At 46.7% G+C, this 25770-nt stretch overlaps 1 protein-coding gene across 7 annotated transcripts in view; it reads right to left on the bottom strand.

Moving 5' to 3' along the window:
• Positions 1–8983, bottom strand: part of ASAP2 (ArfGAP with SH3 domain, ankyrin repeat and PH domain 2) — a 157002-nt gene extending 148019 nt beyond the window's left edge. For 3 of the 7 annotated variants that reach the window (XM_033838041.2, XM_033838039.2, XM_073791726.1), the window contains exon 1: positions 8492–8983. In XM_033838041.2, coding sequence (XP_033693932.1) covers positions 8492–8617 — 126 coding nt within the window. In that variant the 5' untranslated portion in view covers positions 8618–8983. The remainder of the gene's footprint in view (positions 1–8491) is intronic. The other 4 variants (XM_019943306.3, XM_073791727.1, XM_033838038.2 and 1 more) reach the window with 3 other exon arrangements.
• Positions 8984–25770: the final 16787 nt, after the last annotated feature.

The following is a 25770-nucleotide window of genomic DNA, read 5'->3' on the forward strand; positions in this document are numbered from 1 at the left end:
AAAGGGCCAGCAGGAGGAACACCCCTAAGCACACAGGCTAATCTCAGCGTGGCTAGGACTCCTGGTTCTATCAACCGCTAATTGCGGGGCAGGCGGGCTACCTGCAGTCATGGAACTTGTCTGAGCCTCGGGTTTCTTCAACTATAACATAGAGATAACAGGATCTACAGCAGACAGGATAAGGGAAAGGATTCAGCCATCAAAACAAGCCATTTAAAACACAGCACAGCCCTTAACCCAGAACTAGGGCTCAAAGAAATGTCAGCCATTGCTGTTAAAAACAAAAACAAAACCTCTATTAAGATTTCTTCTGGGAAACTAGGGAAAGAGGCCCCCAAATCCGGGTCACCTGGCTAGAATCCTAGACGCCGAGGGAATTCACCATTAGAGGGAACCATCTTCACCAGCCGGCCGACTTTACTGCGAGCATCTGTGTATAAAATCACACTGACAAAGCCATCTTCAGCACCGAGTGGAGAGATGATGTCATTAATAATCCCGTTAGTAGGGCAGGCCTCCTGCCAGGGTGTGAGCAATGCCCGGGGCCACTCGGCTTTGCAGGGCTGGGCATGTCAGCAGAGCAGTGAAAAGAGTAACGAGGAACCGCTTCTGCAGCAACACGGACAGAGGAGGCAGAGAGGAAACAGTGGCAGCAAGGGTTCTTCAGAAGCATCCACTCAGGAAATGCGGCAGATGCATCACAGTGCAAGACAGCAAGAGAGGGGTCGTGCTGGTCACAGCCATCAATATGGAGGGCCTTTTCCGGTCCAGGCTCTACAGAGGCAGTTGGCGGCTACAGGAGCAGACTCTCATGTCAAAACGCTTGAGTTTGAATCCTGGCTCTGCCACTTCCTAGCTCTGTGATCCTGGTAAAGTGGCTCAGGTTCTCTGGGCCTTACAGGGTTTTTGTAATCATCAAGCAAGTTAAGGGTTAATATGTGTAAAGAACTTAAAGCATGCCTGGCACACAGTAAGCGCCCAATAAGTGCTAAAAGGCAAGGAAAAAACAACAACAGGGACTGACAGTAACACTTCAGTCATGCTGTGGATACCCCAAACACACTCATGCAACAACAGCATCGTTTCAAACACGCAACCTCACCGAAAACACGACAGAACTCAAAGTCTGCCTTAGAAGTCTGGGCGGAAGGTACCTGTAAATCTATCACTTCACATCCAAGCTTGCCCTCCAGAGTCAAGGACAGCATATGACAAACCAGAAAAACAAGAAAGGTAAAAGTAGGAGAATTGGCGGCCCAGCTCAAGGCCCTAACCACAGGACTCATCAGATGCAATTCACAGTTTTGCTGAACGCCAAGGCATGCATGAAGGTATGAACTAAACCAGGACCACATGAGAAACTGCCAAGCCCTGACCTTGAAAAAATGCGGAGAGCACCATGGCTGTCAAACCACAACCGACAGCTTCACCCTCCACCCCTAGCTCCTCTAAGCACCTTTGCTACTGGATAACTATAACGCTGGCTTGGGGTGTCACCCCTCTCTGCTCAACTCTAAGAACCAATTCATCACAATGACGGTATAATTATGAAGCCTGTTTAAGGAGCATTGCTGCAGAGTCACTCACTCACTCCAAAATACAGTTAACTAAAGTAATCTTACCAATAAGCCTGGAATTCTTAGCCTGAATTCAGGGGGGTTCATAAACTTGGATTGGAAAAAAGAATTACATCTGGATTTCATGAGCCCCCAAATGAAATTCAGCGTTTCCCTCAATTACGAATGTAAGCAACACACCGTGACGGTATTAGCAGTACCTGCGACTCCAACAAAAGATATACTTACATAGCTTTAGAGGTGTTGGAAACAGCTCCAATACTGCTTACATTCATCAGTACCTCAAAATTAAAATATTTATTAGACCCAAAACCAAATCTTGATATTTAATGCTTTAGTAAAGAAACATATATTACTATGACACAGATTTTCAAATATATTTTTGAAATATATTTCAATATACTTGGTTCCCTTCGAGATCCCATGTATTTTATTCAATGCATTAAAACATCTTTCTGAAAAGAGGTCTACCATCTTCACCAGAGTACCAGAGGGGTCCATGGCACAAAAAAGAAGGGCTAAAAGGGGCTTCCCTGGTGGCACAGTGGTTGAGAGTCCGCCTGCCGATGCAGGGGACACGGGTTCGTGCCCCGGTCCGGGAAGATCCCACATGCCGCGGAGCGGCTGGGCCCGTGAGCCATGGCCGCTAAGCCTGTGTGTCTGGAGCCCGTGCTCCGCAACGAGAGAGACCACAACAGTGAGAGGCCCGCGTACGGCCAAAAAAAAAAGGGCTAAAAGGATAAACACTAACTACACACAAAATAAGTGCTTTACGGGGAAGGAGCTAATCCCGCCCACTTTTCCATCACTGGCCCCTGGTGGTAACAAAATACTGGTAGATGCCTACACACATTTACAAATCAAGAAACCCAACACAACCAAATACAAATAAAAATTCAGCCCAAGCATTCCAGCTCTGGTTGACAGTCCATTTATTCCACATCGTCCACATGATAAAACGATAATGGTACAGAAGTACCTGGAAGGGCCCTGGCAACCACTTGAAGGCCACATGACACAGAAAGTATAGGCAAAGAAGGCGGTTTCCTATGGTGGTGGGACTAGGTGAATTCACCATCTCTCTGCAGTGGGAAAGAGGAGTGTTTAGGGAGCTGAATGTGGACAGTATCCCAGGCATCCGACACAGCTAAGAAAGCGTCACCTGCTATCATCTGCCTACAAACAGCAGAGGAGAGAAGCAGACATACCCCACCGGCCCTGTCTACACAACTCTGCTTACTCTCTCCCTTCCCTTATCGGTGTCTGCAGAGAACAAAATGGATATCCAGCACTGGCCCCAACACAAGTGCTACAGCCAGTCATGCTGAGCAGCACACAGCCGGCCTCGATACCAACACTAAGTAGCTCCGCAGAGTGTCAGCTTTGCTGCAGGGACACCAGGAGGCCCGTCCTTCAAGCGCCCGAGTGAACCGAGCCTGGCCTCTGCCTTCGCTGAGACGGGAGCCCTGCTCTGTCCCTCTCGCCCCCCAGCACAGACAACACAGAGGGTCTCCATCAGACCTCTCGTCGCCCCCACTGCTACCACCTAGGCCACGACGTTCTTGCCTGGATGACCCCCAGCCCCAACTGGTCCCCCTCTTTTCTCTCATGCGCTGCCCATCTATTCTCTCTGGAGCAACCACCGGGAAAGGTTTAAAATGTAAATCAGATCAAGCCCTCCAGCGGCTTCCCACCATGTTAGAACAAAATCCAATTCCCTCCCAGGACGCAGAAGACCTCCTGTGATCTGGTCCTGCCTGGCCCTCACCCTCTCCCACGCCCACTTCTCTCCTCCAACAGGGCCTGGGCCAGGCACATCTTAGGGCCTTTTCACGTGCTGCTCTCCCCTGGCTACTTCCTCATTGCCTTCTGGGCTCTCTCTAATGCCACCTCTTCAGAGAGGCCTTTCCTGATTTCAGTTTCCTGCTCTCCAGAGTCACATTCTGTTCCTGTATTCTGTGTAACTTTTCTTCAGAGCACTTATCACTACCTGACATTACATTACTTTACTGCAGTGATTATCAACCCCATTTAGGGAGTGGCTTTAAAAATTGCCAATGCTTCAGGCCCCACCTAAACTAATTAAGTCAGAATTTCATGGAGTGGGCCAGGCATCTCTATTCTATAAGCCCCCCAGCAAGTGATTCTAATGTGCCGCCAGGGTTAGAACAGTGCTTCTCAAACGTTAATGTGCATGTAATGCACCTGGAGATGTTATTAAACCCTCGATTCTGATTCCACGGGTCTAGGGTGGGATTTGACAGTCTGCATTTCTAACAGGCTTCCAGGTGATGCCAATGCAGCTGGTCAGTGAACCCTTCTCTGAGTTGCAAGCGTCTAAAAACCATTGTCCAGAACTTTCTGCAATGAGGAAAATGTTCTAAACCTACGCTGTCCAATGCACCTGTGCTTTATCAGCACTTGAAATGTGGCCAGGGCAGTTGAGAAACTGAAGGGTTAATTTTAGGCTACTATATTGGACAGTGCAAGTCTAGAATGTATGTGCTCCACAAAGAAAGGCATCAGGGCCTGGCCATGTGGAGGGTAAGAATCAAGGATTCTTCCAAATTCGTGGCCTGAGCAGCCCTCTGTGGATTGGCTATGAAAATCCAACCAGAGGCCTAGATGGCCACCGCCTCAGGAGTGGATCAATATTTACCTAAGGCTGGGAGGCAGATACAAGAGACTATATTGAGATCCCTCAGTAATTAAAGCATGTGGTAAGCCACAGATGACTACCTTGGCTTCAAGACTCAACTGCACATCATCATGCAAGGCCCCCCTAACCATGGACCCAGGCACACCTGAGCACTCCCATCCCTAGGCATCCATGATTCTGGACAGCCTTGTGGTTACGGCCTCACCACGCTTTATTGCATTGATTTGTTTATAGGATATCTGTCTCTCCCACTAAGCTTCAGGTTGCTTCAAAGACAATGCATGCCTCTTGGGAATTCTGTTCCCATCACCTAGCACACAGCAGCACTTAATAAATACTGAATGAATGACAGGGCCTGGAATTCACCACGAACAGCATTAGTACTTTTACTGTTAATCACAAGAAAGAGAGAAATTTAATGGGGGGTGGGGGAGAATGGGGGATCACATAAGAAGGGATCATTCCCTCCTTGAATGACTCGAAAATTTCCAGACACCTATATCCAGATTACAGGACACAGCATAACAAGCTGGCCCTGTCTGATCCACAGAGGCTCATTTCCGAAAATAAGAAGGGACTGGGCAAGCAGATGATGTCCTTCTGACAATAAATCTAAAATCTGTTAGTCTGGGATGTGGAAGCGCTGTTTTTCAAACAAGTCACAAAGGGCTAAGATTCAGAATCACACTCTTGCCTAAAAAGTACGTAGGCCGTAGGCTGGGTTCCCACTAATAACTGCTGGGAGGCGCTTCTGGCCCCAAGGACAGCAAGGCCCCTGGGAGTCTGTGCAGCCCAGATGCTCATTCTACCCCTGCAGTTAGAACCCTGCGCTTGTGACAGCAATGAGATTTCCAAGGCAACCAAGGACAACAGAGTGGAGAATTATGGCCCAGAAGGAAGTAGATTAAATTTTAATACTCACGAGTCAACATCAAATTTATTTTTAAAACTACATATCTGACAAAGCCAAATAAGCAAGACAGAATGGATGATGCTCTAAAGGAGGGTCTAACTATGAATATCCCACACATGTATACAATTTTTCCCTATTTTGAGAATATTTCAAAGAGCTCAGACTCAAAGAAACTGAGACAGCAATAAAAACCCCCAAAAGGGGGGGGAGGAGGGTTTTCAGATTCAGCCACAACTACTTATTTTTTTTCCATTATTTCCAAAAACACAGGGCAGATTCCAGTTGAAGTACCAGACTTTGCTAAAATTGTGCAAAACAATTACTTCACCAAGAGAAAGCGATGATCACAAAGTGAAAATTTTAAAACACAGCTATGTGCTGACCTGCTGCCAAGACAACAAACTGGTTAAAAAATAAGCAACAGTGAACATATAGCAGTTTTCCATTCACTTACTCATTCAACCATTCCTTTCCCTCACTCCCCTCCCCCCCATGTAAATCCCGGCTGGGGGGGGGCCAAACACCCTCATCAGGTTCTATGGATTAACTATCATGTAACCTATTAAAGCAGTTAGCATTTAGTAAACTGGTTGTCTACCAGGTATTGTGCTGTGTATTATCTCATTAAACCCTCACAACCCTCTGAAGTAGACGGGTATTGTGATTGAGACTTTAAAGCCAAGGAAAATGAGAAAACATTAGGTATCTCACCTAAGTTCACACAATTGCCCAGTGGTGGAGTGCGAACTTGAACCCAGGTCCATCTGACAAAGGAGTAATTTAGAGAATTCAGCATTATTAAAAGTAACAGAAAGCAGCATCATTTTGGAAAACAGCATGAAACCAAGTTCAAACTCCAACTCTTCAACTTACTAGCTCTCTAACCTTGAGCAAATTAACCTCTCTAAGCTTCAATGTCCTCATGTGTAAAGCAGGGATGAGGAATAAATACAACAGATGTGAGGTTCATAGTACAGGGTAGGGATCCATTAGCTACCCACAGTCCAGCTACAGGTGTACATATCAAAAAAAACCCTTACACTTCAACTGTAGGACGACTTTTAGCAGACATAACCTATCTTGGAAATAATAGGTTCACAAACATTAACCAGTTTAAAATTAGTTTACTAATTCCATGACACATTTGTTTAAACACAGGACCAAGGACTTGAAAATTTGTCACAATACCCACTCTCATGTCTCATTTCAGTATGAAGAGCAGATGCTTGTTTAAAATCAAAACATGAGGGCATCACTGGTTAAATAAAACTGTTTCAGATTTAGTTCTCTCATAAATGTAAGCTCACATGTACCATTATCTTAGTATGTATACTGAATTTGCTTAAAGTGAGACAGACCTGTAATGATTTGGGGTTTTTTTTTTTCATTTTTGAGACTTTAACCAATTCTTGTTCTTGGATGGCAACATGGAGCAAGCCTGCAGTTTAGTAACATGACCAAATCCAGTCTCTCTTTAATCTGCTCAGTAACTGAGCTCTAGGGTAATCTCCTGCACAGCATACAAAAAGAGCTCTGGAATTACACACTGCAAACTAAAATTAATCTGGAAAGGATACGTCAATTTTAACAGCAACTCCTATTTGCCTAGCTTTCCAGCATCTGCCAGTGTTAGTAATATTTAACTGACAAACTTCAGTAGGGAAAAGAAACAGAACTTTAAACACAATTAAGCTTTCTTTTTAAGGCACTGTGTACAAAGCTTCCTTCCCTTAAAAGATATTCAGCTACCTCTTGGGCTGCAATCATTCCATAAACATTGTTAATGGTGTATTTTCAAAACAGCGTGAAAATTTCTTCTTGCTTTTCAACCAGCACTTCTGAAAAAACTTACTACGCTCATCCCCATCTGCCTCATTTGAAGGCATAATCTTGAAGCCTTGCTAATACAGGTAGAGTTAAGTGATGTGGCATCACAGAGCTCACTACAAAGGGTTACATTCAGCTCTCCTCTACAAAAAAAAGGGGGGGTGAGGAAGGAAGGGGGGAAGAAAGCCCTATACTATACTTAAAACACTCAGAATGTTAAATCTGCTACTTTTGATTTAGCCAATTATTGACTGTTCATGTGTACAAAGAAAAAAATTTCCATTAAGGGAAAACATTCTGTATTTTTTTTCCCCAAGCAATTCCTAACAGCAGCTGCTTTGTTCAAGTCGGCAAAAACCTGAATGCCATCGCTTAATTTAAAGCTCTCTGGTGACCTCTCCTCACTCACTCTAGCCCAGTCATCTCCTTCTAAAATACCTACCATACCCCATTTTAAGAACGTTACTTGACGTTCTGGCCAAGAGGAATTTAATCATCTCTTCGACACTGGCACACGTGTGGCTGGCAAACCAGTTCCCTGTTATGAGCCAAGCACCTGATACAGTGTCTCTGACCCTCATAACCACCCTGGAAAGGATGCATTGCTAGTCTCGTTTGATAGGTAAGGAAAATGAAGGCAGAAAGGTGAGGAGCTGCCCCAAACCACAGTCGGCAGTGGCCCTGGACTCACGAACTCTGCCTGCCCTTCAGTCCCAGGCTGCTCTGACTGTCACCTAAGCTTGCGGGTCCTAAGCGCTCTCTCCGCAGGATGTGCAGGGCTTACTAGTTAGCACTAGACGATGACTTTGCACCTTGACTAAAAGCAGGCCTTTGCCAGACTGATGGGGGAAGGGAGGCGTCCAGAGCTGCGAGCAGGTAAGACACACGTCCCCGGGGGTCAGCAATGGCCTTTGGATCGGAAGCCCGGCTCGCCCACTCCTCCCCGGGCGCCGCGCGGCACGGCGCGGGTCAGGCCTTCCTGGCTAAGGTGTGCACACCTTTCCTAGGCAGCCGGGGTCCCCCGGACCGACCCAAGAGTCGTGCAGAGCGGGTCCCGGGCACACGGGCACCGCGCCGGGCAAGCTGGGGACAGGGGCACTCCACGCGCTGAGAGGGGGACGCTGGGGGGCCGCGGGCAAGCCGACGACCCCGGCCACAGCAGCCGAGGGGTCCCCGCTCACCGCCGGCCCCGACTCTCGGGCTAAAGTTGGCGGCGCAGGGAGCGGGGGGGACGGCGGGGCTGGGTACCGCCCGGCCCGGGGCCCCGCGAGGGGAGGAGGGGGGGCGTCTTAAAAAGGCCCAAGGTAGGCAGCCGGCAGCCGTCTCTTCTGAGCCACCTCCACGGAACAAAGGGCTTGTTGCGGGCAGGGTTCGCCCAGCTGCGTCCGGATCCCGAGGAAAAGAAACTTTTCCCGGGATGCGGGAGCCGGGCCCGGGGCGGGGGCGGGCTAGCGGGGCGCGGTGCTACCTGCGGCCGGAGCCGCCCGCCCGGCGAGGCCCGCCGGCGCCGCTCACCTCCTCGATGGCCGCCACCGTGTTCCGGCACTGCGCCGTGCGCGTGGTGAAGCTCGAGGCCGTGGGCGCCTTGTAGTCTTCATGGGTCTCGGCCACGAATTCCGACACGGAGATCTGGTCCGGCATCGCCTCAGAGCGCGGGCGGCGGGCCGCAGGGGAGCCGCCGCCTCAGCCGCCGCGAGGGCTCCGACCGGCCGCTCGGACGCCGACGCCGCCGCCCTCGCCGCGCCTGCAGCTCGCCCGGCCGGCGGACAAAGGGAAGCGCCGCGGGAGCCGCACGAGCCGCCGCAGGGCGCGGGTCGGCCGCCCGCGGGGCCCGGCGGCGGGAGCAGGGGCCGCGCGCGCAGCCCCGCGCAGCTCGGGCCCGGCCCGTCCGCCTGCCGCGCCGAGGGCTCCGCTGCCGCCTATCCTCCCGAGCGAGCCCCGAGGCGGACGCGCACAGCCGGCGGGAACTACCCGCCACCCAGCCGCGGGCCCCGAGCGCCTCCCGCGGAGAGGGGCGGGTCCGGGCCGGGGGCGGTGGCCGGCCGGGCGCGGGGCGGGGCGGCGCGGAGGGCCGGGCCGCCAATCCGCGCGCTCGCCGCCGCCGCAGCCGCCGGGAAGCTGAGCCTGCAGGAAGGAAGGCGGCGCGCGCTCCGGCTCGCTGAGCCGCTCGCCCGCCGCCGCCGCGCGCCGCATTGTCTCGGCGTTCGGGCCCCCGCCGCGCGCCGGGGTTCCAGGGCGCGCCCCGCCGGGCCGGCGGGTCAGACCGGGCCGCGTCCGAGCTTCCCGTCACTCACTCCCACCCCGGGTCCGCGAGCGCGCGCGCAGGGTGCGCTTGACACCTCCCGGGCCGAGCCACCGTCCCCCTCTCCCGTCCCCGCCCCACCCCCGGTCGTGGAACCCTTCTTGGTGTCCCCCATAAACCGCCGGGAATGCCCGTCCGGGCGCGGGAGAAGGTGTGAGGAGCTCGCCCCCTGCAGGACCATGCGCGCCGCTTGGCAGATGCCTCCCGCACCCCGCCCGGCAGCACCCGCCCGCCAGCTTGGAATTCGGTGACAGCCACGAGAAATGACCATAGAGTGAGTGCTTTTGTGCCATCCAATCCTCACGACCTTGTGAGGCAAGTAAAGAGATGGTTATGTATTTTACATAGAAGGAAGGCAAACGATGCTCCCGAGAGAAGCTGAGTGGCCCAGTGGGCTTCATATCCAAGTCGGAGCGCTTCCGAGGGCTTAACAGGACCCCTGGTCAGTGTCCCAGTCGTGTTTCCTATGCATTTTCCCTAAAATCCTCGGTCGTTCTCGGTTGGTTGGAAACAGTTTCAGGGTACTAGGCCAGGATCCACTCTGGGCGGATTAGAATACGCTGAAATGGTACTCCTGTAGGAAGTGGAAGGGACCCAGGGAGTGTGTGAGAGAACCAGGAGAACGTGCAACAAGAGAGGGCAAAGTTCATATACAACTGGCCCAGTAAAGAGTTTGAGTTAAAACAGATTTTCATTGAACGTCTTAAGGAAACTCTCATAATTATTTTTAAAAATCCAGCTTGCCAGGGGGAAAGAGGGTGAGGGATAAATTGGGAGACTGGGGTTAACATAAACACACTACTCTATAGAAAATAGGTAACTAACAAGGACCTACTGTGGAGCACAGGGAACTCTTCTCAATACTCTGTAATGACCTATGTGGGAAAATATTCTAAAACAGAGTGGATATATGTATAACTGATTCACTTTGCTGTACAGCAGAAACTAACACAACGTTGTAAATCAACTATACTCCAATAAAAAATTTTTTTTAATCCAGAAGTTCTGAAGACGCTGGTCCAATAGAATCACACCCCATAACTCTATACCAGGCATGTGGCATGGTTTCTGTAGCTGCCAGCAATAAACCCAAGAGAAACTTTACAAAAACCTTTTGTGCATCTGAAAAGGAGGAAGTGTGAGAGACGTTGGAAATTCAATACGTGAGACAAAGCAGTCTCCTGACACTGAAGGACAGTGGACCAATCTTTTTTAAGCTCCCTTGTAAGAATTTGCTATATGAGGTGGCAGCATGGGTCAGACATTATGTATGGCCTTTGGTATTTTAGTAACATTGCATATGAAATTTCGCTTTCTGAAATAACTGTATTAGTGGATAACTTTTATAACGGCACTAGGCAATAAGTTACCGTTGTTAAAATTGTAGCATCCCTGCTTCTATCTTCCCTGTATGTTTTTTCACCCTTTCGGTGTCTTTGGTGGTTTCCTCTATTTGCAGCCTTCTACAATTCAAGTCCTATAGATAATACTTATATTAATGCACCCTTTCCTACACCAGGCAGATTCTGTTCCCTCCTAGGTAGTTTTCTAGCTACGGTTTTGTTGTTCTTATCTTGGGGAAGTTTTCAAGTCTTGATTTTTAGAGGACTAGTATCTATCAGGCTATGGATTTAAGGATTTAAGAAGAGAAAGTAGTGTTTTTCCTTGACATCTAGTACAGCATTAACCAGACTGATCCAGACTTCTTCTCCAAGGACCAAGTTAAGCTTCATGTTCTTTATTCTCTTTATGTGCAGTTACTGTCTTTTTTTTTTTGTAGTTTAATAGTATTTTTACAGAAACCTTTGGTAGCCACAAAAATAAAATTGCAAAGCTGCATTGCGTTATACAAGTAGATGCAAAGGTTAGTGGAAAGCAAGTCATCACCAAGTCCACTGCAAAGAGAACATCTGTGATAGAACACCAAAGCAATTTATTCATCCAACCATCACTGAGAATCTCAAAAAACCTTGCATAGCACAAAAGCCTGGGATTAAAGCAAGATCAGAATAAAACGTAGCTAATGGGTCTCTGAGATTAATATAATGAGAATGAGTAGGTTCCAACAAATAATAATAAAACAAAAGTTGAATGTGGATCAAGAAAACATTATAAACACACACTTTTTTTTTTGGATTCATGAAGAAAAGAAGAACATGATGGGAAAACCATTATAGGTCTATATACCCCTTTACCTAGAACTTTAAAATCTAAATAGCTCTGAAAAATATAAAGTTTAAAAAAAAACTATTTTCATGGTAAAATGATCTGAAATGAATTGACGTGTGACTATTTACAGTCTTGCTTATCCCACTTCATATGAATATTTATGTTTTAGTGCAAACTATAAATGTGCTTGCTTATGGAGTATTGCCCCTGACCCCACTGGGGGTGACTCAAAATATCTAGTGTATGTGCTGTATTAACTCTTTGGATTCTGAAAAATTCTAAATTCTATACACATCTGGCCTCAGGGGTTTCAGATAAGAGGTTGTAGACTTGTATTATTTTAAAAAAAGAAAAGAAACATCATGTTGCCTTGTCATTTCTAGGAAAGAGGAAAGAAATCGTGTTGACTTGTCATTTCTAGGAAAGAGGAAAGAAATCCTCTTCTCAAAAATGGGATTTTCAGCAGCCCATTGAGATTGGCCAACAGCCCATTTTCCAAAGGAATTTTCTGCCCCCAGTAGTTCTCAAGAACCTGAGATTTTTCACTCTCAAATTAAGTTTTAAAATATGTTCTTAACTCTGAAATTTGCTTGAGGGTTGGTTGGTTTAACACAAGACTTATCCAGTTCACTTGCTATTAATTTGTAAATGATTACTCTTGGAATGGAGAGATCTGTGTCTGAAAAGAACTATGGTAAACGGTGTAATTAAATAGAAAAACAACGAGAAGAAACACGCCAGTGATGTGAACATGTAAGCATAATCAGAAGCTTCATTTCCATGCTTAACAAGATTCACCCTAAGACAGTGTTGCTGAAGGGACCAATTTATCCCCAAAGTGAGAGAAGTTTAAATACACTTAGCACAGTGATCTCACCTTAGTACTCTAGGGGAAAAAAATTAGCATGCAGAAAGTATTTTACAAATGAAAACTTTGGTTTTGATGTCAGCTTTGCTTCTCTGTGACTTTGAATAAGTTAATTAACCTCCCTGGACTCAGCTCATTTGTAAAATGAAAGCAGCTGGACTAGCGAATTTTGAAGACCCCTCCCCTGTGCAGGCATCTCATCATTCCATGATCCACGTTTCATGTTTGTTTGGCCACAAGAGGGAATTGCTACAAGGGCCATATTCCTACTGAGAAAATCTAATCATTGGTCCTAGACACTTGAGAGTAAGCATGGTTTTTTTTTGAATTGATTTATTTATTTTTAATTAATTAATTTATTTTTGGCTGTGTTGGGTCTTCATTGCTGCGCATGGGCTTTCTCTAGTTGCCACGAGCCAGGGCTACTCTTCGTTGCGGTGCACGGGCTTCTCATTGCCGTGGCTTCTCTTGTTGCGGAGCACGGGCTCTAGGCACGTGGACTTCAGTAATTTTGGCTCATGGGCTCAGTAGTTGTAGCTTGCGGGCTCTAGAGCGCAGGCTCAGTAGTTGTGGTGCACGGGCTCAGTTGCTCCGTGGCATGTGGGATCTTCCCAGACCAGGGCTCGAACTCGTGTCCCCTGCATTGGCAGGCGGATTCTTAACCACTGCGCCATCAGAGAAGCCCAAGAATAAGAATGTTTTAGATGACATTGAGGGCTAATTTCCGAGAATGTTATCATTTTGTTAAGCTGGTAGATTTAGATGACAAACTGATTTATTCATAGCTAACTTCATAGTAAGATACCAATATTTGAGGTCTGTTCATTCTGTTTGTTTGTTTGAACAAAGCTCTTTCTATCGGAGATATTCTGATTACCGAACTGCAAAAGTCAGTTCTAGATGAACGAGGTATAATCTACTGCACTGGAGGCAGCTCACGCTGACTCCAGAGAGCTGACTGCTAAATTTCCAGAGTTTTGCAAACTGTAGATTGTATCTGTACGGCAGAAATACCACTATAATGGTGCGCTGCTACACTTCTTTTCCTAACTCTACGTTCTGGCAGCTTGAAATCGTCCACAGTGGGAGTATTTACACCAGTGCAACTGGCAAATGTAAAAAATCAAGACTTTATTTATTGTTTTGTTGATTGTCTAAGCTTAATAAAGGGATCAAGAAAATGTTAAAAATGCAGATTTCAAAGCTCAGAAATAGGGGGTTCTAAATCAGAACATACTGTACAGCACAGGGAAAAAACAAACAAAAAAAGAAATAGGGGCTTCTGCAGAGAGGAATGAGCACAATTGTCACTCCCTTTATTTACACCTTTCAGTGGCATCACCTTGCCCAAAAAAAAAAAAAAAAATGGAGATTAAACTTAAAAGTGTGTCATGTCTGTAGCCTTTACATTGTGAGTAATGAAAATATTGGAGGTAATATTCTTCCAGTATTTGCAAACTGTCATATGATTCAGCAAAGAGGGCACTCATGTCATTGACAGATGAGTGAAATTACTGCAGGCATCTTCACGGCTTCACTTTGGTCTTACTCATTAACATAAAAATGTTAACCAGCATTCATGTTGGAACTACGCTCATTTGTCAATGACATGAGGAACTTCTCTGCCGAACTGGATAATAATCAAGCATTTATTTGTAGTCTTATTTTGTCAAGTCATGGTTGAATTGCAAACACTGATTGGTTATGAATACAAGAGTTGGGCAAAAATCAACAGAAGTGTTCTGTGAAAATCAATGAGCTCTATGGAATTTATAATAAATAGTATTGTATAATTTGTTATTACTTACAAATTGGGTGCTATACATCCTTTATAGGATTAAATGAAAATAAACTTACGTATGTATGTACACAGACATTTTTTGCAGGGCAGGTTGTTAAACATTTACCAGCCCACTGCTGAGTATAATTGTATCTTCCCTGCCAAGAGGCAGAACATTAGACCTTCCCACTCTGAGTCATGCTGATGGGCTAAAGCCCACATAGGACAAAACCTCCATAAACTGGACTGTACATGCAAAGGCAACTTGCGTTAATAAAAATTCTGAGAGTAATTAAGAAAATGCCATTTGTTGTTTTCGAGTACTTAGAACAACACAAGCCAGGGCCAACAGAGGGTGTGGACTGTTTTAATGAAAAAGCAAAAAAAAGTTTAATTAGCAGTCTGTATGCAAATAAATTTTGCTAAAGTTTTTAAAGAGTGCTTGCAATAATTTATTTTCTTGAGTCAAATCACTCTCTTCCCCTCCATTTAGACCGATTCTTAGGTTTTGTAGGACACCCTCTTAGGTGGCCCAGCAGGCCACTTGTGCATGGTCCCTGCACTGAAGACCTCCAGTGGTTCCCTATTGGCCACAGGATTAAGTTTAAATTCACAATGTGTCCCAGGCTTCTTCCTAACTTCCTTAACTGTTCCCATCTCCCAGCCAGGTTGGCAAACCATAGCCCAGGGACCAAAGATGGCCTGCAGCGTGATTTTGTACTGCCCCTGAGGAGAGAATGGTTTTGACATTTTTTAATGGTTGAAAAACATCAGCAGAAGAACAGTATTTTGTGACACATGAAAATGATATGAAACTCAAATCTGAGTGTTCATAAAGTTTTATTGGCACCCAGCCACACCTGTGCGTTTACATATTATCCGCAGTGGTGGTGGAGTTGAGTAGTTGCAACCCACATACCTAAAATGTTTAAGTGCTATCTGGCCCTTCACAGAGAAAGTTTGCTTACTGCGCTCTAACCTCACCAAGCTTCTCATTTTTCCCAGCTCACAGAGCCCTTTTGTGCTGGGCATTAACACGGTTCTCTGCCTTTAATCTGCTTCCTAGGGGTCAAGTCCTCACTCAGTACCGAAGGCCTCTCAAGCTTTCCCACCGCTCCAGCCTCATTCCCAGGCACCCACCGCCCAGCAACCCTAACCACGCCAGGCCACGCCTAACTCTCGCTCTTCTCTTAACCCTAAGTATTTCCTGCTCCGCGAGCCCCTTGGCCTGGAGCATGCATCCTCTTGCCCATCTGACAGACTTCTGGCCATCTTTCAGGGTCAAAACCAGACCTCTCCTCCATGAAGTCCCTTCTGAATAATCTAGGCAGAGTCAGCCGTCTCCGCCTCTCTGCTTCCACAGTGCTTTAGACATATGTCCAGGGCTTTTGCTAGGAAACGAAGTGCCCGTTTCTACATCCTAACATGCTGGAAAAGGTCTCCTGCCTTTCCTCCGTCCTGTGCTCCGCACCACCCTCTCTCTTCTCATTGCGGTGTGGAGCCAAACAATGAGTCAGGCAAGATGGGAGCTCTCATTTCGCTGAACTGATAAGCCTTACCTTTACTCTGGAAAGAAAATGCTTCAGCTCTCCCAAAGCACTGGATGCTTCCGTTACAGAAAGTTTCACGTTATATCCTGACCAGAGCATTTGTTTTCTCATCTCACCGACATCATAGACTAGGCTTCTGGGGGAAAGGGGCCCGTGTTTTATTTATCTTTGCACCTCCAGCTCCAAAACACAGGGCACACACACAGTAGGTGCCCAATAAATGTGGATTGAATTGCTTGGAGGTGCTTCTCTTCCAACACACAAAATGAGAGAAGACATATCAATTCGATATAAGGAAAATCCGCAGGTTTGAGAGATGCAGGGGTGGCACACTCGGCTTTTCCTTCTCTGTCGGCTTGAGTAAAGATGTGCTTGTAGAGGGAAGTCAAGCCTTGGGGATGGGGGGCAGGTTGCTTGATGACCTGACCTCTTCAGGGATTGAAACGTTCAGCCCTCCTCCCTTGATATCAGTACTGGAAGCCTTACTGCGTGGCTGGTTTCCACCTGCTGGTGGAGTGACTTCGCCCCATGTGAACTGAGGCGCTCTGTCCCCTCAATCCTTGCTACTCAAACTGTGGTCCCTAGACCAGCAGCATCAGCATCACTGATGCTGTGATCATGGTAGAAGTGCAGAGTCCTAGACCTACTGAGTCAGAGTCTGAACTTTCACAAGACCCCCAGGTAATTATTTGCACTTTAAAATTTGAGAAGCAGTTTTCTAGCGTACGTGAAGGACACATACACCACAAGCAGGAACTTAGCTTTCCCATCCTGTCAGAAGCCCAAAATATGTCAACTATACTGTACTAATGGGACTTGATAAAACCTAAAGGGTTAAGGTTCTTTCTAATGCTGAGATTCGTGAAGGTTCCTTTCGGTTCTGAAGTACCATGCTATCACCCATTCTGTCTAGTTGCTGCTGTACTCCATTGCTCGGTAGTTCAACCGTCACTTACTAACTACCTACTGTATGTCAGCCACTGTCCCCCAAACTAGGATGTAGCTGTGAACAAGCCAGAAAAGGTCACTGCTGTTATCAAACTTAGATTCTAGCAGGGAAAGGCAGATAGTAAGTAAATACATAAATAAATTAATTTCATGTGAGTCCCATCGACAGGCATGGAACAGGTGATGTAATAAAGAGTGTCTGGGGTGGGTGAGGAGTAGAAGCATTAGGGCAATCAGGAAAGACTTCCTGGAGAAAGTAACATTTGAGCTGAGTCCAGGATGAACAGAAGGAGCAGGTGAGCATATTACAAAAGCACAGTGAGTGCAAAGTCCCAAAGCAGGAACTGGGTAGGCATTTAGAGAAAAAAGTTCACAGCAGCTGGGATGTTGCGAGGGAAACATCAACATCCAAAAAAAAAAAAAAGAGAGAGATGAAGTAAGGTGATGATGAAGGTGGATGGGGACAGATCACATAGAGCCTCAGAATCTTCATGATTTTCCTGCACAAGAAGGATGGGCAGAGTTTGCTTTATACTTAAAAATGAAAAAGATCACTGGCTGCTTTTGGAAAAATGATTGTAGGCAAGGGTAGAGGCAAAGCAGTTGGCTAAAACACTATTTAGCAATGGATAAATTGGACTTCATCAAAATTAAAAACAGTGAAAAAAAAATCCACAGGTTGTGGGAAAGTATTTACAAGTAAGATATCTGGTAAGGGACTTGTATCTAGAATATAGAACATAAAACTCTTAAAACTCAATAATGAAATGGCAGCCCAATGAAAAAAATGAGCAAAGCGTCTGAATAGACATTTCTCCAAGAAAGATCTACAAACGGCCAAGAAGCACATGAAAAGATGCTCAACATTATAGTTATCAGAGAAATGCAAATCAAAACCACATCGTGATACTACTTCAAATCCACTAGGATAGCTATAATAAAAAAGATAATAACAAGTGATCTGAAGATATGGAGAAACTAGAACTCTCATACACTGCTGGTGGGAATGTAAAATGGTGCAGCCACTAAGGAAAACAGTCTGGCAGTTCCTCAAAAGTTTAGACACAGAGTTACCAAATGACTCAGCAATTCCACATCTAGGTATATACCCGAGAGAAATGAGGGCGCATGTTCACACAAAAACTTGTTCACAAATGTTTATTGCAGCATTATTCATAATAACCAGAAAGTAGAAACAACTCAAATGTCCAACAACTGATGAATGGGTAAACAAAATGTGGTAAATTCATATAACGTGTACTAGTTTGCTCGGGCTGTTGTAGCAAAGAACCACAAACTGCGTGGCTTAAACAGAAACCTATCATCTCATACTTCTGGAGGCTAGAAATCCAAGATCAAAGTTGTGGCAAAGTTGATACCTTCTGAGGTCTGGGAGGGAGAATCTATCCCATCCCTCTCTCGCATCTTCTGGTGGATTGCTGTCAGTCTTCAGTGTTCCCTGGGGTGCAGAAACAGGACTCTCATCTCTCCCTTCATGTTCACATGGTATTCATCTTGTGTACATATCTCTGTGTTCAAATGTCCCCTTTTTATACAGACATTGATCATACTGGAGGAGGGACCCACCTAGTCCATAGGGCCTCATCTTAATTAATTATATCTGCTATGATTCTATTGATATTTCCAAATAAAGTCACATTTTGAGGTATTAGGGGTTAGGATTTCATCATAGGAATTTGGGGGGAACACAAATCCCTAAAATAGTGGAATAGTCTTCAGCCATAAAAAGGAATGGAAGTAGACTGACACAGTCTATTACATGGGTGAGGTTTGATAACATTATGCTACGTGAAAGATGCCAGACACGGAAGGCCACGTGTTGTATGATTCCACTTATATGAAAAATCCAGAATATAGAAATCTGTAAAGACAGAAAATAGATTACTGGTTGCTTGGGGGCAGTGGAGGGGCTGGGGGAACAGGAGGGTGATAGTTAAAGGGTACATGTTTCTTTTTTGGATGATGGGAAAGTTCTAAAATTGTGGGGATGGTTGTACAACTCTGTGAATATGCTAAACGTCATTGAATTGTACACTTAAAATGATTGAATTGTATGGTATGTGAATTATATGTCAGTAAAGCTGTTACCAAAACAAAACACAAATTAGTGTCATAAAAAGTGTTAAAGACTAAAAAAAAAAAGTGTGACTTCTAGGGTTCATGTCCAAAATTCAAATCCTCCAACCTTCTGTAACCTTGAGCAAATTGCTCTGGGAGCCTTAAGTTCTCCACGGGAAAGATGGGGATATGTGAAAGGAGTCACTACTACTCGTCTAGCAGGACTGTTCAAGAATTAGAGATTATCTAGGTAAAAACACCTGGCGCACAGTAGTTGCTCCCTAAAAGCTATTATTAGTGATACGTTTCACCCTTGAAAACATAGTGTGATTCCATCACAGATAAATCTTTCTTTGGGTAATTTATTTTTCTAAATTGTCAAACAAGGCCTTTTTAATGCCCCTTCAGGAAGCAAACTCCCAAAATGGAACTACGACTTAGGAGAAAAACATATTCCTTCACATTATTCATTCCACAGGAGGACCCAATTCTGTGCTGATTTTCTGCCTCTGACACCTCTGCCTGGCTTTTGTTTTTATTCCTTGAGCTGATAATTGAAGCTGTCAGAGAAGGCTTACACTGCTCAGTGTTTCAGTGACACATTCCAGCTGGGACTAAAGAACACGTTGCTGAGTTGAAGAAAGAGAGTGAAGCTTCCTCAGGAAGGAGCTCACCCTCGAGGCAGTGGGGGATTTGAGCATCCGGGCTGTTGGGTTATTAATTTTGAGTCCAGGAGGGTTTTGTAGCGCATCCGTTTGAAGGAATGGACCCAAGTCAGCGTGAGTCTGAAGAGCGGAATGAATACAGAAAGACTTGAGAACAAGTCTCTGAAATGCCACCAGTCTTAAGCATTTCCTGAGGCTTTATAGAGAAAATCAGAATCAAATCTTGCTCTGGCCGTGAGTCAGATGTCTCCATCACAATGCCCGGAGCCCTAAGGTCAAAAAATATAAAAGATGCCACTCAAAGGCATTAAGCGGCACTCATGGATGGTGTACTGTGTCCCAGGCCCTGTCTGTGCTGGACCCTGGGAATACAGAGATGATGGTGAAATGGGGTCTGCAGAGGCACCTGGTTTCATGCACAGAAGCAAACAAACGCCCTTCATAGAGGCATTCTTCAGTCAGTGGAAGAGGAGCTCAAGGTCACACCAGAGTACCTCTGACTTGGTGCCACGCGATCTGGGTGTCAAGTCCCAGGGAAACCTCCCCGATAATTACATTTTCTCCCAACTCTCTAGACAGTCCATTTATTCCATCCTGTCACTATGTTCCAAACATGTCCTATCTAAACAATCCTACGGTTATGATTCATAATCCCAGCAGATGCAGCCTTATTTAGAACATCTCATTCAGAGATGACGTTCTCATAAACTTTGAGGAAATGGAGAATGGCTGACAAAATCCCCTACCTCTGCACCCTGTCCTAGTGCTGCTTCCTTCCCCCAGAGCATTCCTGCCTATTGTCCCCACGTCACCCTGTGGCTGCCCGGGTCAGCGTGGTCTCCTCCTCGTGGTGGTCACTGCTTACCTGTCAGGGGTGCAGGGGGAATGACCATGGGCTGGCCTGCCCCCCTACCAGTGCCCCATGACTCAAAAGCACTGCCGTTGTTTGCCTCATCACAAGAATTTCCAGGGACCCTTTAAAAAAATCCAGATTCCAAAATAATAATAATAAATAAAAATAAAAAGGAGAACATTCTTCAAAAAAAAAAATCTAGATTCCAGGAGGCCCTACTCTAGACCCACTGAATCAGTCTTCAGGAGAGAGGCCTGGAATTTTAGATTTTTAATACACGCTCTGGGAGATTTTAGATAAAGCGAGTTTGGGAAGCTTTATGTAGCATTGTAGAGGAGAAACCCCGAACAAAGACTTTTGGATTTCTTTTCAAACGCATGCATGTGTCAGGGCAAATCCTAGAGGGGAGGTTTTAAGTCAGCAAAGCCCCCTTCACAGACCATTAATTTCAGCCCTCTGGACAACGCCTGACACGATTCTGATCTGAGAGCAAAACCGTTCCCACGGGATCTGAAAATGCCCAATGTACATTCTGAAAGGGATTACTTAACTGGCACTCAGGGAGGGCTTGGTTCGCCTGTAGGATTTGGAGCTGTGAATATTTCCTGCCTCTAAGCAGAAGCAATAACCCTTAGTCATGTAAGAGGCCTAGCCATGGCTTTAAACAGAGACTTCATTTTCTCAGCTCTGTGGAATTCCCATTGTCTGCGAGGCTGTGTGTATGACTCTCTTTGGAAAGGGGTTGTGAGTTGTTTTCTAAGGCCTTTTAACCTGACCGGGAGGCAGCGTTGAACGAACTGCTCAGGGCAGCCCTGGTCAGACATCAGATGAGCCGTGGCCAGTGCCTCTGGGTCTGGGGTCAAGGACCTTTCCTCCAAGGGTTCCTTTCTCTGTTGTTGTTTTTAAACGAGGGCTACACCCTGGCAACGTGCTCACCAGCGTCCCTTCCTTCCTCCCCTGGACGCTTCCCCCTCTGTTCGAGGTTCGCAGCCAAAGCTGACCTCACCGACTCTGCATCGCGTTTTGGTGAGGCCCTCTTGCAGATGCCAAGAAGTGGGCTGTGCTGTTTGCTTAGGCCCTGCTCAGATTTTCCATCAGGCTCTGAGCACAGCAGCTCTGGGCCTGGGCTTCCAGGCTCCACCAGAGTCCTGTCCTGAACTGGGTAGAGCCCCGAACTCTAGGGCTGGTCAGAAGGCCACACAGGGCCAGACCTCTGGAAACGGGGTCAGGCACACTGGCTCAGTTGGAGTCATTACACCGGAGACAGGACCCAGCAGAGGAATGATTGAGGGGTTTGATGGGAGCAAAGGCAGCTGATCAATGCCTCCTTTGTGCCCCGCTCCATAAAATGACACCGCAATCCAGCCCGGAGCTCTTAGAAGCAAAGAGCACATCTTATAGACCTTGAATCGGATAGAACGGTGGACATGCTGAACAGGATAGGACTGACTCAGATGGGTTGAGTAGGGCCTCAGAGCCCACCTGGCTTGCAGACTGAACAAGTGGTCCTTACACTTCTTGAGTGTAAGAGTCCCTCACAGAAAGACACCTCACTTCCTTGCTCAGAAAGGCTAATCCGAAGCCGTAGAAAAGATGGTTTTCTTTGATCAAGGCCCCAGGGAACAACAACCCAAATAAAAGGATAATTCACTTCATGGTTCTATTCATCTAATTTGCTCTTCTTTTTTTTTTAGAAGATGTTGGGGGTAGGAGTTTATTAATTAATTAATTTATTTTTGCTGTGTTGGGTCTTTGTTTCTGTGCGAGGGCGTTCTCTAGTTGTGGCAAGCGGGGGCCACTCTTCATCGCGGTGCGCGGGCCTCTCACTATCACGGCCTCTCTTGTTGCGGAGCACAGGCTCCAGACGCGCAGGCTCAGCGGCCATGGCTCACGGGCCCAGTTGCTCCGCGGCATGTGGGATCCTCCCAGACCAGGGCTCGAACCCGTGTCCCCTGCAATAGCAGGCAGATTCTCAACCACTGCGCCACCAGGGAAGCCCCTAATTCACTCTTCTTTTTCATCTAGCTGTCGAAACAGAAACTGTATCACCATCCTAGATTCTTCCCTGCCTCATCTCACACGTCCAGTTAATCACCAGATCTTGATGACTCCACCTGTTTGATACACACATAGTTGTCCCCTTCCCCTCAATTCACTCCTCATCCCTCATTCATTCATCCCTCATTCATCCCTCATCCCATTCTTCATCCCTTTTGTGCATGAAGAACGGACTTTATAACAAATCCTCCCATTTCCAGTCCAGACACCTCACCAACCCCTCCTGTTTGCATGGGTACCAGGATTATCTTTCCAAAAATGACCTTTTAAAAATGCAAATCCAGGACTTCCCTGGTGGCGCAGTGGTTAGGAACCTAATCTAATTTCTCATCAAACCTCACATATATCCAGAGATGCAATCACACTTGACTCATTCGTTCATTCGAGTTCCTGTTGTGTATCGGATCCTGTGCTGGGCTCTGATAATCCAGTAGTGAGAGTGAGGTACCCACAGTCCCTGATCCCCTAGAGCAGACAATCAAAGGCGGAGGACAGGCTTTGAACAAGAAAGTCCAATCAAGTTCAGTGGGTGCTTTGCTAGAGCAGAGCAGACGGACATCACCTGGCCTAGGATGTAGGGCGGGCCCCTGATCCAAAGGAATGAGTAAGAAACAATGGATGGAAGTTGGAAGTTGGTGGTGAGAGCCAGTGTGTGCAGAGTCACAGGTGAGAGCTCGGGGTGTTTTCAAGCAGCTGAAGGGAAGAGGGGCCTACGAGTGCTAAGAGAAAGCTGGAGAGGCCAGCGGGCTTCTTGGTCATGGGAGAGGTAAGCATTTCGTGACTTTACCTAGGGGAATGGAAAGCCACAGAACCATTTTAAGCAGACTTTATTTTTGAAAGGTCTCTCTGGCTGAGTTTGGGGAATGGGTCCAACCATCAATAGCGCCCCGAAGTGCTGTGCATTTCTGCACAGTTGCATCTTAGCGGGAGCCTTTTCATTTCTCTAGGATGCCCGTTGGCTCTTGTCTACTCAGTGAGTTCTATCTTTCAAAACTCAGCTCAGGGGACTTCCCTGGCAGTCCAGTGGTTAGGACTCTGCACTTCCAATGCAGGGGGCCCGGGTTTGATCCCTGGTTGGGGAACGAAGATCCCACATGCCGTGTAGTGCAGCCAAATAATAATAATAATAAATAATAAATTCAAAAACTCAACTCAAAATCCTTAAAATTCACAGACCAGCCTTCACCCTCTCCCCAGGCGGAGTTGGGCATATCTCCATCTTTGCTCCCAAGGTCTGTTGTTCATTATTCTATTATAGTATTTTTCACATCATATGTCAGTCCCCATCACTAGGCTGTGTGTTTATAAAGGGAATCCAGGCTGTTTTCCTTTCAGCTTTACATCCCTAAGGCCTAGCACGTACTAGTTGCTTTAAACATGTTCTTTGAATATTCTTTGAATGGGTGAATTTACACCAGGGGCAAGAAGTACAGAAAAGTTGAGATTCAAGACTTCCATGACTCCCTCCATATTACCTCCTTCTCTCCCCACTGGAGGTCCCATTTGCCCCAAATCCAGAAATCTCACAGGGTTTGCCCTTCCCTGGATGTTTCTCTCTTTTCCATGCAGTACATTTCAGCAGACAGGCTCCTGAAGGAAAGGAGAGCTCTGCAGGTTCCTCACAGCCTTCTGCAATGTGGGAACCCTTGACTTTGTACCTAAGTTTGGGCAAAGGCCTGGTCAGGAAGTCAAACTTAAAATTGGCTTCATTGAAGGGGCCCAGGGCAGGTTGTGCAGTCCGTAACTCAGGGGGGCCCCTTCCTGGCAGTCACCACCATGCTGCATATTGATTAGGCTATTTGAGGCGGGGGCAGGGGGGCAGTAGTATCTTCAGAAGGGGTACCTTTTCCAACCACACAATGGCTCTGTGTGGGCTTCATAAACTAGGAGTAGGGCTTTGGTGAAGAGGCTAGAAACTTGGTTTGGTTGATTATTTGTTTATTATTTGTAAGTAGCTTCTAGCAGTCTGTAGTCAGGATTGATTGATGTAAGAAGGAGGTTTGCTCTTTTGGAAAGGGTCTTAACGTGAGTCGGGCAGAGGTGTTTGATTCGCAGCACCTGCCTCGCAACGGGGCCTGGGGCTCTGGAGTCTTGCAAGCAGTAAACACCTTTGCTGAGGTTACAAGTGAAACTCACTGGTGAAAACTGAGATACAGTCACTAATTCAATTCTTTATTTATTCACTCGACATAATTATGGAGCATCTTTGAGGGGCCTGGCCCTTTGCCATTTACTTTACACGTGTTATGTCTTCACCAAGCCCTTGTCATACAGGTATCGCCATTCCCCTTGCCCAGCTTATACTCTAAATGGGAAAGGTCATGAGAATTCCCTGCTGGTCCAGTGGTTGGGACTCTGCACTTTCACTGCCAAGGGCCCAGGTTTGATCCCTGGTCAGGGAACTAAGATCCCGCAAGCTGCGCAGTGCGGCCAAAAAAGAAAAAAAAAATGAGAAAGGTCATGACATGTGCTTAGATAGAGCCACACGTTTAGGACACTATGGAACTGGGATTCCAGCCTGGGCCCTCTCCCTCCAGGGACTTAATCTCTCCCAGGGGAGACAGAACATATAGAGAAATACCCATGATCTGCGAGAGAATGTAACACTTGGTCTCCAAAGGGGTGCCTATGACGTTTCTGGGAGGTTAGAGGAGGGAGAGACCCTTTTTGGTCACCAAGATGTGAGATGGCTTTCTGGAGGAGGTGGCATTGGAAATAGACTCGGTAGGATTTGGATATGCAGAAAGGGGATGAGACCCCTTCTCTCTACCATCCTGAGATGACGGTCCTAAAAGCTGCTCTGGAGCTTTAAGCCTTAAAAGGATGCAAAGATCAGGTGGTGGTAAAAATGAAGGGATGAGCCCAAGATTTAATTATCGAGCATCTCTCTTGGTACAGGCCCATGAGGAAGCGCACAAAATGTCATGGCCCTGGGACTTCCCTGGTGGTCCAGTGGGTAAGACTCCACGCTCTCAGTGCAGGGGGTCCGGGTTTGATCCCTGGCCGGGGAACTAGATCCCACATGCATGCTGCAACTAAGAGTCTGCATGCCACAAGGAAGATCCTGTGTGCTGCAACTAAGACCTGTCGCAGCCAACATAAATAAATAGAAATAAATATTTTTTAAGAAGTCATGTCCCTGGGCTTCCCTGGTGGCACAGTGGTTAAGAATCCGCCTGCCAATGCAGGGGACACACTTTCGAGCCCTGGTCTGGGAAGATCCCACATGCCATGGAGCAACTAAGCCCGTGCGCCACAACTACTGAGCTTGTGCTCTAGAGCCCGTGAGCCACAACTACTGAGGCTGCGTGCTGCAACTAACGAAGCCCACGCGTCTAGAGCCCGTGCTCCACAACAAGAGAAGCCACTGCAATGAGAAGCCTGAGCACCGCAACAAAGAGTAGCCCCTGCTTGCTGCAACTAGAGAAAGCCCGCATGCAGCAACGAAGACCCAACGGCAGCCAAATAAATAAATAAAATAAGTTAAAAGAAAATTTTAAAAGTCATGGTCCCTGCCCCAGT

This window comes from Tursiops truncatus, chromosome 14 (genome assembly GCF_011762595.2).
Source record: "Tursiops truncatus isolate mTurTru1 chromosome 14, mTurTru1.mat.Y, whole genome shotgun sequence".
In the NCBI taxonomy this organism is placed as follows: domain Eukaryota; kingdom Metazoa; phylum Chordata; class Mammalia; order Artiodactyla; family Delphinidae; genus Tursiops; species Tursiops truncatus.